Below are 16985 nucleotides of genomic sequence, written 5' to 3'. Positions count from 1 at the left end.
CTTTGATCCTTACAAACTGTGTGGTCCGCTGTTCGAATCCCCGTCCGGCAAAAGGTAAAATTAAAATAAAAAAAATTGAATAATTTCTTCTACAATGTTTGTATTACAGAAAAAGGTGCTAAGAACTAAAAAATGTCGTGGAAGTGAGAAAGATGTGGGGGAATATACAATTAGGCAGAAACAAAATTTTGAGCATTCAGGTCGAAAACCTATGTTGTTAGCACCTATATTACCTGTTTATTTTCATAATACATTATGATTGTAAATATATAAATAAAATTTTGAGCACAATATTGTTTGGGAGAACTTTTTTAAGCATATAATATTTTTGGGTGCAAAATGCTTCCAAACATATTATATGTTCACATAATAACATATTGTTTTTTTGGAAGACAACATTATTGAATTTGGATGCAAAAATACAAAATGTGTGGAACTTAGACTACCCAAACATATATTGTTTAGACCAATATGCTTTCAAACATATTATATATTGGAAGAGATCAAACATATAAATACCCAAAAATGTATATGCTTGAAGCAAAATATGTTTGGGAGTATATGTCACAGAAGCGATTTTTTATGAGGGTGTATATGCAAAATTTTTATTTCTATTGAAAATTTTGTCAAAATTTAATTTCTATGGAAAATTCTACAAAATTTTTATTTCTATTGAAAATTTTGTCAAAATTTTTTTTTATTGAAAATTTTGCCAAAGTTTTATTTCTATTGAAAATTTTGTCAATATTTTATTTCTAAAGAAAATTTTGTCAGCATTTTAATTCTATTGAAAATTTTGTCAAAGTTTTATTTTTGATGAAAAAAATTTTATTTCTATAGAAAATGTTGTCAAAATTTTATTTCTATAAAACAGTTTATCAAAATTTTATTTCTATAGAAATTTTTGAAAAATTTTATTTCTTTTTATTTTGTTATTGTTGGTTTTTTCCTTTAATCATTGTTGTTGTTTTTGATTTCAGCTTAAAACCATGCATTGACTAAACTACAAGTTTAGCTTAACCAACAGAGGTAAATAATGTTTGTCAAATTTATTTGGGCAAAGCCCTATAGACTGCAAGATGGTTGGATGGGCGCACGTTTCGGAATTACCACATTCCTAATCAGCATCCTCTACTTGCAGCAAAACTATCAACCAATTATCAGAATAAATTCAGGCAGTTCACTAAACTCAAAAGTGAGCCACACTTGAACCTTCCGAAAAAAGGTTTAAATGATAGCCGGCTTATGCCGAAATAAATTCGTACAAACATATCTCTTTCCCTTTGCCACCGTCAAATCACCGATTTGAGTACAGTTGGCTGGGTTTATTTTGAGCGTCCTTCCTCTTTTTTATTCGTTTTGACGTTGGCCAAAATTTTCTAAAGAAATAAAATTTTTCCAAAATTTTATTTCTATAGAAAATTTTGTCAAAATTTTATTTCTGTAGAAATTTTTTGTAAAAAAATTGTTTATAGAAAATTGTATCAATTTTTTTTTCTATAGAAAAAAAAATAGAAATAGAAAGTTTAGTCAAAATTTTATTTCTATTGAAAATTTTATTTCTATTGGCAAAATTTTATTTGGCAAAAGTTTACTTCTATAGAAAGTTTTGCAAAAAAAAAAAATATTTCTATTGAACATTTTATCAAAATTTTATTTCTATAGAAAATTTTGTCTATACAAAATGTAGGTACCTCTTAGTTGAAGAGAAATATATTGCAAAATCATATAGTTCTATCCAATCCAATTTTAAAAATTATTTAAAAATTCAAACTAATATATTTTGGTTAAATACTGGTCCAGAAGTGCGAAATTGTCTTGTAAAAAGTAGTTGCTAGGGGTTGTAATTGTTTACAAAGCATCATAGTGAAAATGTATTGTATACACTCGAAAAAAAGTTTACTTGGATCCAAAGATGTTGATCTTCCCTTAAGGATTTTTGATTTCAAGACAAAGATGGGACTTCCTTAAAATAATCGCATTTTTAGGGACCTTTTTTAAGCTTTAAACCTAGGACGAATGAAATTAAAATTAGGATAAAGATCTTATTTATCAAATTTCCTTTCTCTTCATAAAGCTATTCACGTATATTAACAGAGCTATTCACGTACAAAAAATGATTTCTTAATTCAAAAAACAAAAACTCTACACCAAAGATGCAAAATCTTCAAAATAAGTTTTATATATTTGAAGCGTTCTATTTTAAATCGATAGATACAATATTTAAAATTTAAAGACGATTTCTTTAAACTAAAAATGCTTTCCTTTACTTTAAATTTAAATTTAAAGACGATTTCTTTAAACTAAAAATGCTTTCCTTTACTTTAAGGAAAATTCAAAGACATACGACATTACCAGAGGAACGCAAATTTACAAGATTCGTATCGCACATTTAATGAAGAAATTATAAACTTTCATTTAATAAAAATTCTATTATTTTAAAGAAATTTGTTCTTAATAGTGTGTAAATTGCTTGTCCTGAAATGTAGTTTGCATAATCTTTCATATTCGATTTATATAATGTGTACGATCATTGAACTTTATACCCACGTTTAGTTCAGAAAATATTTGAGACATGCTTAAAAAAAAGAAAATTTCATTGGGCTGTGGAAAATTTCGAAAAAAATAATAAAATTTAACAACAAACAAATCATTTTCTTGCAATAAAAAATAAGTAAAAATTAGCGCTAGTTAAATTACGGCCTTTTATTCGGTGTGTATAACTGTATATCAATCTTACGAAAAGTACGACGATATATGATCCCTTTAGTTATGATATTGCTGTAGTAGACGAACATTTGATATATAAAAATAATAAATTTTTATTAACTCAATATTAACAGGTTTTTGATTTCAAACACACACTCACATACATCTTGACTTCAAATTCTAAACCTGTTCGCCTACTGGTTTTATGATCATTTCATGAATTTGGACATGAGGTGGCGTGGACAATGCATATAGAATAGCATTTGAAATATCATGAGGGCTTAGAATTCGTTCTCCCAATTGTTGGCGTAACTCATCAGAAACCATTTCGGTAGCCACTATACCGGGACTAATACTCTGTTGGAGATATGAGAGATAAATTAATTAGCAATTTAAAAATTAAAAATCGTAATTCCATACTCACTGTAATTTTGATTTTTGTTCCCAAACTACTAAATTCTTGTCTATAAATTTCTGTTATAGCAGTAATGGCATATTTACTGGATGTATAAATGTTGGTTTGTGGAACAGAACCTGCCATTCCCCCTAATACTTTATGACCAGCAATGCTATTGATGAGTACAACATGACCATCAACATTGCGTTCCTTCATCGATTTGAAAGCTCTTTGGGTGCAGTACACTACACCCATAACATTTGTCTGCAATACAGTCTGTATTATTTGTGGATCCATGGATACCATTTGACCTGTTTTTATGCAGCCAGCATTATTCACTAGAATATCAACTCCTCCAAATTTCGATGTAATTTCATCAAAAGCTTTGTTAACCGATTCCAAATTTGTAACATCACATTCGATTGCTGTTAATTGGCTTTGGTATTCTCGTGGTAGGGCAGCAATTATTTCTTCAATGCGTTCCTTACGTCTAGCAAGGCCTATGACTTTAATACCGGCACTTAATAAATCCTTGACTATTGCCGCACCAATGCCTGAACTAGCTCCTGTAACTACAGCTATTTTATTTTGCCACCGCTCCATGATGAAGAGTTACTTGTATCGGATTTATTATAGTTTTGAGTTATTGAAATGCCTAATGTGTTATTTATAATCGAAATTACAAACTAGACTGGACAGTAGTTTATTTGTAGAAGGTGTGACTAATACCCTCGGTGGAAGGCGATAGACCCCTTCAAGTGTAGCCAAATATAGTTTTATTTTAGCTAGTTTATTTAGATTTAATTTTTATGGGCCCCATCCAAGCCAAACGATCAACGTTCAAGCTGGATAAAGGTGGTAATATATTTTATAAATCTCAATAAAGTAGATCCCAGACCAGACGATGAACGTCCAGGTTGGATGGTACCAATTGGATTCCTTGTTTATTCTAAGGGAAAGAAAACAATTCCACTTTAAATTTTATTAGATGTTTATTCGTAGGCAGCTACTACTCGAATGACAAAAATTAGCATTGCTTCTTCTATATATAATATTTACCACAAATGAGATCAAATGATATTATGAGAATTGAGTGTTATGATAATGAGTGAATACGAGAGAATATCAGTTATGATTTTAATAAACATACAAACAATAATGAGAGATTTTGAGAATATGATTTTAAAAAGAGTAAGTTAGAGATTTACATCTGAGTGCAAAATATATAATAATAGTGTAAGCAAAAAGTATACGACTTCATCATAAAATAATTTATTATTATTTTGTAAATTTAAAAATATAAAATTTGAATGTAAAAATGCAAAATAATAAAATACCAAACATAGAATGTAAATTTAAATAAATATAATTATTAATTATAAAAGTGAGGATAATATTGTCTGCTACACACTCCCCCTCTGCCTCAGAAGTCGTCCCGACGATGTGGCAGCATTTTCTATCTAGGCTGTATACAACGCTGGTTTCTTTTGGCGCAAGGATCTTCTAGGTTGGTAGCTTTCGGTTGATTGTTGCTGTTCTATTGCTTGCGATGATAATTTATTGTCTGTTGTTTGATATCTTGGCCAGTGTTGCCAATTTGGTGCTTTTAGCACCAAATTTAGTGCTTTTTGATTTGTAAAAAGCACCAAATTGCCTTTTTGGTGCCTTTTCAAAAAAAGCACCAACTTGGTGCTTCTGGCATTTTCATTTAGTGCTTTTGGTGCTTTTTTTATTTTGAACACTATTAAGTTTAATTGATACAAAAATTTTGATTAGACTTTCAAGAGCCGAAGAAACTCAAATTTATTGCCAAATATAGAATTTGATTGTTATGAAGTTGGTATTGATTATTTTTAATTAATACCCAATAAACACAGGATGAGCGTTTTTCAAATGCAACAACTGTTCAGTTTGAGGGTAAATATAATTGTCAACATAAATTCAACATGACTTGAAATAGCTCATCTTCAATACATCTTCAAATTGTTTGCGAATTACTTCCAATTTGCCAAAATGTTGACGAAATCTTTGAAAAGGTGTTGAAGATAATATGAGAAAACTTTGACAAAACACTACCCTAGATTGCAACGAAAAAACCATGTGGTTTTCAATACTTATTTGTGCAACGAAGTTCGTGGTCAATTGCAAGAAATAAAAAAATGGAAAATTTTAGACAAATAACCAAATAGTTTATAAAAATAGGTAAGAGAAAATAAAAAATGAAATAAAACTTTAAGGATGTCACTAAATCTCTCTTTGCAGAAAACTAAAATTATCGATTCTACGTTCTTGAAAACATTAAAAAGCTGACCAATGAAATAGTTTATAATAATTGGTACGTCAATATGAAAAATTAAATCAACACTTTAAAGAAGTCACTAAATTTAAATCTCTTTGCAGAAAACTAAAATCTTTGGATGCTACATTCTTGCAAACAATAAGAAGCTGACCAATAAAAATGAGTGGCTTATCAACAAGAAAAAGTTTCCAGAAACATTACAAGTGCAACCAATTAAAATTGTTAAAAACAACAAATTGTTGAAATCAACAACTTCTGGATGAAAATGTGTATCACATCGTCAGTTTAATTCATATGCTATTATCAGTTTAAAATGGATATTTTGTGAATTCCTTCTGCTGGATATCAATTCTAACACGCGGTCCAGTACGTTCCTAATTTCAAATTGCCCGCATGTTAATAAAAGGAAGGAACCAAAAGGAAGGAAATCGAATTATCAATGCAAAAGTGTTTACTAATAATGTTGAAGATATTTAAACTTTTGTTGTTTGTTTTTTTTTTTGTTCTTATTTGTTGGTATGTTTAATAAGATTATTATTTATTATTTATCAATTGGTATTGTAGTGTATTATGTAGTGTAGTGTATTATTATATATTTTATTTTGATGAAAATGAATAAATTATACAAAATTCATAGAATTTTGGCTTTGACTTTCAATTTGAAGTGGGGATATCATTCATACAAATTTAGGTTGAAATGTATTTGCAACGATGTTAATTTTGAATTTGACTCGCATCGAAAATTGTTTGACAAATTATTGAGTAGCGATGCATTTCAATTTGAGGATAACACTTGAGATATTATTGCTAATGTGTTGAATTTCACTGTTGAGGGTAATGTCTGTTTTTTGTTGAGAACGCGATTTTCTCAACAATTTCTCAACTTGAATATTACCCTAATCCTTTGAAAAAATGTTTGAAAAATTGTTGAAATTTAGCATTTTTCAAACGTTTGTGTTTATTGGGTATTGTTATTTAGGGTATTCTGTAGGAAATTTTTTGAATTTGGTAAAGATGTCATTAAAAACGTTTGTATTAAATTCACAAAAGCACGCAAAACTGAAATAAGCAATAGATTCCTTCCATACATAAATATTTTGAAAGTTGAAAAACATCACTGATCAAAATGAATTGGACGAAAGCATTAAAACTGATCAAAGTGTATACTTGAATAACAGTTCATAATGGTGAGTACTAAGTTCGAGTTTTGCCGCTAAAGTGAAAACTATATCAGTAAAAAATGCATAAAATTATGCATATTTATTATAACTTGATGGGGAATAGCCAAAAGCAAATTTTCACAAAGTTTATATTCCTTAAAATGAATTATTAAAGAAATTGTAATTGTGAAAAATGACTATTTTAGCAGTTAAACTCGATCTTAATACCCACCTTAACTTCTTAAAATTCAACTCACAAAAGTTCTATAATACATCTTCGGAATTTTTTTTTTTTTTTTTTTTTTTTTTTTTTTTTTTAGTAGAGTATTTAATTTTGTGGTGGAAGGTGGTATGTTACAATTTATAATATATATTTGGTGCTTTTTGGCCTTGGGGAGTTGGCAACACTGATCTTGGCGATGCCTCATCTGTATCTGTTTTTGGTATTGTCTTCCCACTATTTTTACTAGTTGTTGGTCTTATTTTAGATTCTACATCATCTTTGCTTGTTGTTTTATTGTTGCATGCAGGTTTATTAGAATTCCCCAGTCGGGCTTGACGAGTCTTGGGATACACAGGTTCTTCGGCACTTCCTTTATAAAATGTCAGGTCAGAGGCATGAAAAGTTCCTAATGGTTTATGTGGTGTATCCAATAGTGCAACTGTGTAGCAAGATGATCCTTTCTTATTTATAACGACGTAGGGCCCATCGCGGCGAGGTACAAATTTTGATGACAGTTTGTTTTCTTTTTTACTAAGTATATGAGTGGCAATAAGAACTTTGTCCCCAATAGAAATTTTCTTTTGAGGATTACGTTTTGCATCAGCATAGACTTTATTCTTATCTTGCATTATCTCTTCGGATTCCCTTGCTAGTGTTAGTGAGTCTGCCAATTGAAGTAAATGTGGAGTTATTTGTGGAATAAAGTTCTCTGCAGATACAATGGCTCGTAAATCATTTTGAACTTCAAATAGTGTTCTAAGCTCCCTTCCGAATGTAAGATATGCAGCGGAGTATCCAGTGGATGCACATTTCACAGTGTTCATAGCAAATCGAATAGATGCCAAATTTAAATCCCATTTGGTATGATCTTTATTAACACAGATCGATAGCTGCACTTTTAAGTCCCTATTTTTACGCTCCACAGGATTTGACTCAGGGTGATAAACAGGTGTAAAAGTTTGTTTGATTCCAAGGCAATAAGTTAGTTTTTGCATAACGGCCGATACGAATTGTGGGCCATTATCCGAGTGTATTCTTCTGGGTATGCCGTATCTTAAAAGTATCTCGTTCAGAAGTATCATGGCACAGTTTTCTGCCGAAGCTACCTTTAAAGAGAACAGTTCGGTCCAGCGGCTACACAGATCTTCGACAATAAGTATCCACTGATTGCCTTGTGGAGTTTGTGGTAATGGTCCAAATAGATCAATAGCAATGGTCTCAAATCGCTTATTGCTACTAACTGTTTGCATGAGACCTACGGGTTTCATATTGGAAGGCTTATAACGTTTACATTCAATACAATCCTTTATATATTCTGTTATTTCAGTCCTCATTTTAGGCCAATAATAATTTTTGGCTATCTTACTAATTGTCTTTTCAATCCCATAATGACCGGCAGTAGGACTATCATGATAATTGAACAGAATGTCCTTCCTCATTGACTTCGGCACAACTAGTTGGCCGTTTTCATTGTCTTCTTCTGAACAAAAACGGTACAAAACGCCGTCCAACATTATGTATCCTCTGTCTGTAAATCGGAAAACATTTTCATTATTTTCCTCAAAAGACTTTATTATTTCTATGAGACTTGGATCCTCTAGCTGTAATTTTCGGAATTCCTCGACACCCTTTCTCGGAAAATCGATATACATCGAGAAACATTCACATTGGATTTTCCTGCTTTCTTGATGGTGACACGGAGGACGTGAAAGCGTATCAGCCACACAATTTTGTCGACCAGGGGTATATGATATGGTCAAGTTGAAACTCTGTAACAATAGCGCCCATCTCGCTAGTCGACCTGTTGGGCTTTTCAAACTAAAAAGCCATTTGAGGGGTTGATGGTCCGTCATAACCAAAACTTCTGACCCTTCTATATATCCCCTGAACTTTTGCACGGCCCAGACAACAGCAAGAGCTTCCCGCTCCGTGGTGGAATAATTCCTTTCTGCAGGTAACAACAATCGACTTGCATATTCAATAATTCTTTCCGCTTCTTTCTCCCCCTGCAGTAAAACAGCCCCGAGAGCATAATTGCTTGCATCTGTTTTTAAAACAAATGGTAAGTCTTCATTAACTTGTTGCAAAATGGGAGGCGATGTGAGCAATTTTTTCAGTTTGTCAAATGCTTCCTGTTGCTTTTCACCCCAGTGCCATTTTGCATTTCTTTTGGTTAAATCCGATAGGGGTTTTGCTACATTTGCAAACGAGGGAATAAAACGCCTGTACCACGAACAGGTCTGCATGAAAGACAAAACTTCCTTAGAGTTTCTTGGATTTGCTCGATTATTTATTGCCTCGGTCTTCTCATGGTCTACTTGCAAACCATGTCTTGTAAGAACATGCCCAAGATACTTTACTTCCGGTTTGCAGAAGAAGCACTTTTCTCTGTGTAATCGGAAGCCGAACTCTTTAAGTTTTTTAAAAGTCTTTTTTAATTCAGAAATATGTGATTGAAAATCCTTTGAGCAAATAATGATGTCATCCAGATATGCCAAAATCAATATGTCTGGTAGACTAGATTTAAATTTGTCTATAAGACGTTGAAACGTCGCAGGAGCATTTTTTAATCCGAAAGGCATGCGATTAAAAACATAGATTCCAAACGGAGTTGTAAACGCTGTTTTTAACCTGTCCCTGTCGGCGACTTTTATTTGCCAGTAACCAGATCGAAGATCTAGAGTCGACATAAATGGCGTGGTCTTAGCAGCATGCAAAAGGTCATCAATTCTCGGCAACGGATATGTGTCTGCCGTTGTGATAGCATTTAGACGGCGATAGTCAACGCATAATCTGACAGAATTGTCCTTTTTCGGTATTAATACTATCGGAAATGACCATGGCGACTCAATTTCCTCTATTATACCATTTTTAAGCATTCTTTCCAATTCTTCTTTTAGCAAGGCTTTCATTTTCGGTGATAATCTATATGGGGGGTTTGCTATAGGATCATGGTTGCCCGTTTTGATGTAATGTTCTACTTTAGATATTGGAACATTGATATCATCAAATATATCCTTTTGTTCTAACAATAATTTGTTTAATACTTCCTTCTCCGATTCTTTTAAATGGGGTCCTTCATTCGGACGCAAATTTATGTCAAATGAGTTTATTTCCAATGACGTAAATATTTCATCGCAATAGCTCTCATGTCTCGTTCTCTTGAGTGGAGGAAACAGATCCGATGAACTAGGAGTTTCTATGTTATCTGGGACTGAGTTTTCGAATATCTTGTTGATGTCACCAGGCGAGTATTCATTATTTCGCTCTTCGAACCATGACAAGAATTCATTCAATTCCTTTGGCTTTTCATTAATTTTTTCGACCATCGATATATTAATACGAGTGGCATTAGCTTTGAATATAAAATTGTTGTCAGGATTATCCTTAAAATGCCATGTATGTTGAGCCATATCTATAACTATACCACATTGTTTTAAGAAATCAACTCCAAGTAGAGTCCTATTCCCAATGGCGTTCGGTAGGCATATAAACCGAATCTTTTTGAACCGATTGCCAATTATTATATCGACGACTGCAGAGTGGACAATTTCATTATGAGGTACACCATCTGCTAATATAACTTCGGCAGGAACTTTCTGAAACTGTATTCCTTTCTGAATCAGTTTTTGGTACAGAAAATATCCTGCTACGCTGGTTCTCGCCGCGGTATCAAGATAGGCTTCACCTTTTAGACCATTTATGTTCACATCAACTAAAGGAACATCACTTCCAACTACCGATGTGTGCAACGAGTTAAAATCTAAAGTCTGTTCTCTAGCGTTTACATGATCTTGGTTGCAATGTGGACAGTTTGAGCGGTAATAGCCCTCTGCTCCACATCCGTAGCAGCTTAGTTTAGTCTCTAAAGTCTTAACCTGTTTATGCTTTTCAGCCTCAATCTTTTTGTAACAGTTTTCTGCCAGATGATTTTTCTTTCTGCAGTACGTGCAACGCAAGTAGGGCTTTTCCGCATTTTCTGGTGGTTTGGGTTTTGATTCCCTGTTTTCCGAAATAGTCATCTCAATTTCTCTCGCTTGTTGTAAGAGATCTTGGAAACTGTTAATGCTATCTCTAGACACTTTTCCGCGAATCTGTAAGTTCAGTTGACCAAATACCATATTTAACATAGATTTCTCCGATAATTTCTCAGACAGTTGTGCAAAAAGGCGTCTTTTTCTGCAAATAAATACGTCAGTCGATTCAAATGACTTTTGTTTTTCTTGGAAAATTTCATTAAAAATCCTCCAGTCTGGCTTAACTGGGGCAAAAGCTTTTCTTAGCAAATCAATAGCATCATTGAATGTACGAGCCTCGCTCTGAACTCCTTGCCACCAAGTAGATGCATACCCTTCCAAAAGTAACGGCAAGCTTGTAAGTGCAAAGAAATCGGATATATTTTCGGCATCTTTATATACCAATATCGTTGCTATAAAATCTTCAACTTTCGTAGAATTACGTCCACCAGTAAATCTCGCAGTGCAGTTGCTAAAGGTAGCTTTTATTTCTGGTCTACTGGTCATACCACCTAAAAGTTGTCTAAATTGGGCATCGCTCAATACAATATTCGTTTGTGACTGTGTTTGGGGTACAAACATTGGTGGTTGGTTTGGGTCACGACTTGGTTCAGAAAAAGTACTGCTACCAGATCCAAGACTCACTAAAGGAGCTCCTTGTGTCTCTGTTGAACGAGGTGTTTGACTGTTTGGAACTAACTGTCCCTCCCTATTGTAATCTACGTTTTCTACAGAATGTTTATGAGATTGACCTGTACGTGAAGTTGACGAGCCACTTTGGCCAGGTACTGCATTCAAAGGGCTTTCTGAGGACGTAGTATTTGTTCTTGGACTTCGTCTCATCATGATTTTTTTAAATCCCTCAATTTATATATTACTCAATATTTGGCAACCCTGCTGTAAGGCTCAAGAGCAAGGTGTCACGTAAGCTTCTCTTATAATCGAAATATGTGAAAATGTATATTGATGATGATTCAGACTACTACCACTAACACAGCAGGGATGAGAGGATGAAATAGTTCGATGTAGTGTGAGAGCAAAATGAAACACGAGCAGAATGCATACATAAAAATGAGTGGTGGAGATAAAAGCAACAACAAAATTCTTTTCACTCAAAACCTGCTCCAAGACTCGTTGTGGAACAACAACAAACAAGTGTAGAGTTAGCAAATATTAACACGTTGTTAGCTAAGCAAGAGATGCACGTTGGGTGTGTGTGGGGACTGAGTAGTGATGAGTGTAATGCACTTGTGATTTTACCAACAACTGCGATCATGAACATCAATAGCTTTTAACATCAGGTGGTCAAGCAACAACAACAATGATATGTTTATATCCCCCCGTGATTTTTGGAGCCACGCATAAATAAGTTCGCCAAATATTGTCTCCGTCTTCTCATATATGGAGCATAGAACTAGCGCTCCTGTATTTTATTTTATTTATTTATTTTTTTTTTTTTTGTTGGGCGCCAATGTAGAAGGTGTGACTAATACCCTCGGTGGAAGGCGATAGACCCCTTCAAGTGTAGCCAAATATAGTTTTATTTTAGCTAGTTTATTTAGATTTAATTTTTATGGGCCCCATCCAAGCCAAACGATCAACGTTCAAGCTGGATAAAGGTGGTAATATATTTTATAAATCTCAATAAAGTAGATCCCAGACCAGACGATGAACGTCCAGGTTGGATGGTACCAATTGGATTCCTTGTTTATTCTAAGGGAAAGAAAACAATTCCACTTTAAATTTTATTAGATGTTTATTCGTAGGCAGCTACTACTCGAATGACAAAAATTAGCATTGCTTCTTCTATATATAATATTTACCACAAATGAGATCAAATGATATTATGAGAATTGAGTGTTATGATAATGAGTGAATACGAGAGAATATCAGTTATGATTTTAATAAACATACAAACAATAATGAGAGATTTTGAGAATATGATTTTAAAAAGAGTAAGTTAGAGATTTACATCTGAGTGCAAAATATATAATAATAGTGTAAGCAAAAAGTATACGACTTCATCATAAAATAATTTATTATTATTTTGTAAATTTAAAAATATAAAATTTGAATGTAAAAATGCAAAATAATAAAATACCAAACATAGAATGTAAATTTAAATAAATATAATTATTAATTATAAAAGTGAGGATAATATTGTCTGCTACATATTCAAAATCATTCGGGCAGGCATAGTTTTTTGTTTTTTGAAAAAGATAAGATAGTAAACTTGAGTATTAATGAAAATGACTTGACATTATTTTACCCGAATAGGGTAAAATGACTTGACATTATTTTATCCCAATTGGTTATTGCGCTCTTTTTTTCAAGCCGCATAGATTTTTTATATAAAAATAATTGAGAAATGCCCGAATTGGATTATACAGAGCGATTATTTATACATAACAGAAATAATTTTCCTATTAAATTTTTATTGGAATATATTTTAAAATTCCATTTTTATAATTAAAATTTTTTAAATGAAACAAAAATCAATCACAAAAATTAAATGCACCAATAAAGTTTGTTTATTTGTGATACACTGAAAAAAAAGCATGCCCGGTTCCAAAGATTTTGTCTTTACTTTAAAAATTTTGGTATTAATTCCGAGCCAAAGACGCGGAGAATACAAGTAAGGATAATTTTAAGACACAATTCTCTTCTAAATTTGGATTTTGTGTACTTGCTTCCAGGAAGCAAATTTTAATTTTTCGCTTTTTCACCTTTTTTGCGTCGTTTGCTATTAAAGTCCTTTAAAAACGAGTTAACGACAGCTATATTTTCCTAATTAAAACTCGACTTTCAGTAGAAATTTTGCTATGTTTCAAGTAAAAAACGTCTTTAAAATAAAGTGTTGAAAAACATGTCCTATATTTGAACGATCTTTATATTAGAGAAATGCGTCTTCTATGCTAAGCAAAATTTACATTCGTATTTTAAAGACATGAAATCTTTGACCTCACGACAATATTTTTTTCAGTGTAGATACTATCATGTCATGTCAATGTCACAGAATTTCAATTAAAAATTAATTGAAACCAACAAAAAATAAAGCACTATTTCAGCACAATTGTAAGATAGACTTCTTACAGTGAATCTGCGTTGAATTTTGTGGGCTATCTCCCGATTTAGAGCAGCTTTTACACAGCGTTGAATTTATTGCTCATTACAAGCAGTGATTTTACTCACCGTGGGACTCTGATTGTATGATCTAATACGAAAATTAAAATTTTTTAAAGAATTTTTTGTCAAAATGTATTTTCTATAGAAAAGTTTTTCAAAATTTTATGACATTTTATTAGAAAATTTTGTCAAAATTTTATTTCTGTAGAAAATTTTGCCAAAATTTATTTCTATAGAAAATTTTGCCAAAATTTTATTTCTATGGAAAATTTTTCCTAAATTTTATTTTTATAGAAAATTTTGTCATGATTTTATTTCTATAGAAAATTGTGTCAAAATTTTATTTTTATAGAAAATTTTGTCAAAAATTTATTTCTATAGAAATAAATTTTTATTTCTATAGAAATAATTTTTTTTTCTATAGAAAATCTTGTCAAAATTTTATTTCTATTTAAAATTTTGTCAACATAGAAAATTTTGTCAAAATTTTATTTCTATGGAAAATTTTATCAACATTTTATTTCTGTAGAAAATTTTGCCAAAATGTATTTCTATAGAAAATTTTGCCAAAATTTTATTTCTATGGAAAATTTTTCCTAAATTTTTATAGAAAATTTTGTCATGATTTTATTTCTATAGAAAATTGTGTCAAAATTTTATTTTTATAGATTTGGTGAAAAATTTATTTCTATAGAAATAAATTTTTATTTCTATAGAAAATCTTGTCAAAATTTTATTTCTATTTAAAATTTTGTCAACATAGAAAATTTTGTCAAAATTTTATTTCTATGGAAAATTTTATCAACATTTTATTTCTATAGAAAATTTTTTCAAAATTTTATTTCTATAGAAAAATGTGTCAAAATTTTATTTCTATAGACAATCTTGCAGTCTATAGGGCTTTGCCCAAATAAATTTGACAAACGTTCTTTTCCTCTGTTGGTTAAACTACTCTTGTAGTTTAGTCAACACAATGGTTTTAAAGCTGAGATCAAAACATCAAATACACAATTTTGTCAAAATTTTATTTAATTTTGTGAAAATTTTATATCTATAAAAAATTTTGTAAAAATTTTATTTCTATAGAAAATTTTGTCAAAATTCTATTTCTATAGAAAATTTTGTCAAAATTTTACTTCTATAGAAATTTTTTTCAAAAATTTTATTTCTATAGAAAATTTTGTCAATATTGTACTTCTACACCCTAAAAAAAATCGCTTCTTTAACATATGTTCCAAACATATTTTGCAGGAAGCACATATATTATTGGATACTGCGAAATATTAATATGTTTGTTTTATGTGAACATATTGTATGTTTGGAAGCATTTTGAGCCCAAAAATATTATATGCTTGGAAGAATTGTTCGCAGACGATCGTGCTCATTCCCTAATATACTCGTAATTTTCACTTTCACGAAATATTTTAGTTCTTGGCACCATTTTCTGTAATATGTTGAAGAAATTATTCACTTTTATAATATTTTTAAATTTTGCCTTTCTCCTGCAAGGATAATCGAACCGAGGACCATACAGTCTGTAAGCCAACACACTATCAACTGGGCTACGTAGCTGTTATAGTCACCAGTAGATAATTATCGTTATAAGTTACATTTATATAGCATAGTTTGCAGCGCCCACGAGCCCATGCAAACATAACATTATTTAACAGAAACATACATTTGTTTGCCACGTGGAGCAGTGGTTAGCATGTCTGCCTTGCATGCAAAGGGTCTTGGGTTCAATCGCTGCTCCGACCGAACACTTGTTTTTTTGTTTTTAATTTACAAATTTATATTTATACTATATTAAATTTTTATAATGAAACATCGAAATGTGGGTGATTAAAGATTTATAGTCAGTAACAGTGCTTGATATAAACGAAATTGACTTATTTTTGGATAAAATCTTATTTTTTTATTGCAAAAATAATAATTTTGTAACAAAAAACTATTTTTGGTACAAAACTTTAAAATTTGGAAGGAATTCAAAAACTCTAACAAAAGAAGAACGTGGAGTCGAGTATAAACATACATTAAGAATTTTATAATATAAACATAAATTGACTTAGGCGTGAATAGTTTTTTACTAGCATTTAACACCATCGCTCTAAAATGCCTTTTATTTTTCTTTAATAATTCATTTTAAAGAAAATAAACTTTTTAAATTGTTTTAGCTGCAAAACTCGAACTTAATATCCGCTTTTATATTTGAAGGTATCCGTCAACTCTTCGTGGACTACTTATTATTAAAGAGGAACTAAAATTTGTTTTTATACATTTTACTGTGTAATTTTTCACTATTTCCTCCTTATTTTATTTTACTGTCCCAACTCTAAAAAGAGTACAGTGTCCTTTCGTTATTTTTATGAAGACCCCTGATTTCTTTTAACGAACCAAGAAAGAATTGTGCCCATAATGCCAAAATGATAAACACATGTCCACACATACATAAAATGCTGCTCTCAAGGCGAAAACATATGCTGTTTGTTTTTCAAATGTCTATTCTCTTTATTCAAATTAAATAATATTTAGACTTAAATATATCACATTTTTGGCCTTATCATAAAACAGTTTTCCGAAACAACATACAAGCGGTTTCACAGAAATTGGTCTCTTTTGATTCTCTCGCTGTGTTATGTTGATATCTTTCGTCAACCCTCCCAATTTATAAATGTTTACATTCACACATATTATTTTTATGAAACATTCATGCCCCAAACATAATACATTCTAACATATTAATACATTTGTCCTAAACATTTAGTGTTAGTTTAGGAACATTACGTGTTTGCACTTAAATATATTCTTCTAACAGTGTATAGAACATTTTATCAAAATTTTATTTCTATAGAAATGTTTGGAAAATTTTATTTCTTTTTGTTTTGTTATTGTTTGTTCTTTTCCTTTAATCATTGTTGTTGTTTTTGATTTCAGCTTAAAACCATGCATTGACTAAACTACAAGTGTAGCTTAACCAACAGAGGAAAAGAATGTTTATCAAATTTATTTGGGCAAAGCCCTATAGACTGCAAGATGGTTGGATGGACGCACATTT

General features: G+C 31.2%; 1 protein-coding gene and 1 long non-coding RNA gene across 2 annotated transcripts; one reads left to right on the top strand and one right to left on the bottom strand.

The window, feature by feature from the left end:
• Nucleotides 1–2797: 2797 nt before the first annotated feature.
• Nucleotides 2798–4096, bottom strand: LOC142229552 (farnesol dehydrogenase-like). The gene is made up of 2 exons (XM_075300118.1): nt 3134–4096; nt 2798–3066 (listed from the first exon to the last, which is right to left on the bottom strand). Exons 1-2 carry the CDS (start codon nt 3707–3709, stop codon nt 2890–2892), a joined length of 753 nt encoding a protein of 250 aa, XP_075156233.1. The 5' UTR covers nt 3710–4096; the 3' UTR covers nt 2798–2889.
• An 812-nt stretch (nt 4097–4908) lies between these two features.
• LOC142230151 (uncharacterized) lies at nt 4909–5833 on the top strand. The gene is made up of 3 exons (XR_012720589.1): nt 4909–5308; nt 5369–5441; nt 5507–5833. It is a non-coding gene; the product is annotated as an uncharacterized LOC142230151 (long non-coding RNA).
• Nucleotides 5834–16985: the final 11152 nt, after the last annotated feature.

The sequence above is a fragment of the Haematobia irritans genome, chromosome 3 (genome assembly GCF_050003625.1).
Source record: "Haematobia irritans isolate KBUSLIRL chromosome 3, ASM5000362v1, whole genome shotgun sequence".
NCBI lineage: Eukaryota > Metazoa > Arthropoda > Insecta > Diptera > Muscidae > Haematobia > Haematobia irritans.
The sequence above is the reverse complement of the archived record's forward strand: the minus strand, read 5'-3'. Positions and strand labels throughout refer to the sequence as shown.

Bases quoted from the DNA above. Each gene is read 5' to 3' on its own strand.
- LOC142229552 (XM_075300118.1), bottom strand. From the start codon at position 3,709: ATGGAGCGGTGGCAAAATAAAATAGCTGTAGTTACAGGAGCTAGTTCA. The intron at 3,067-3,133 runs GTGAGTATGGAA...TATCTCCAACAG, and splicing joins GAACAAAAATCAAAATTACA to AGTATTAGTCCCGGTATAGT.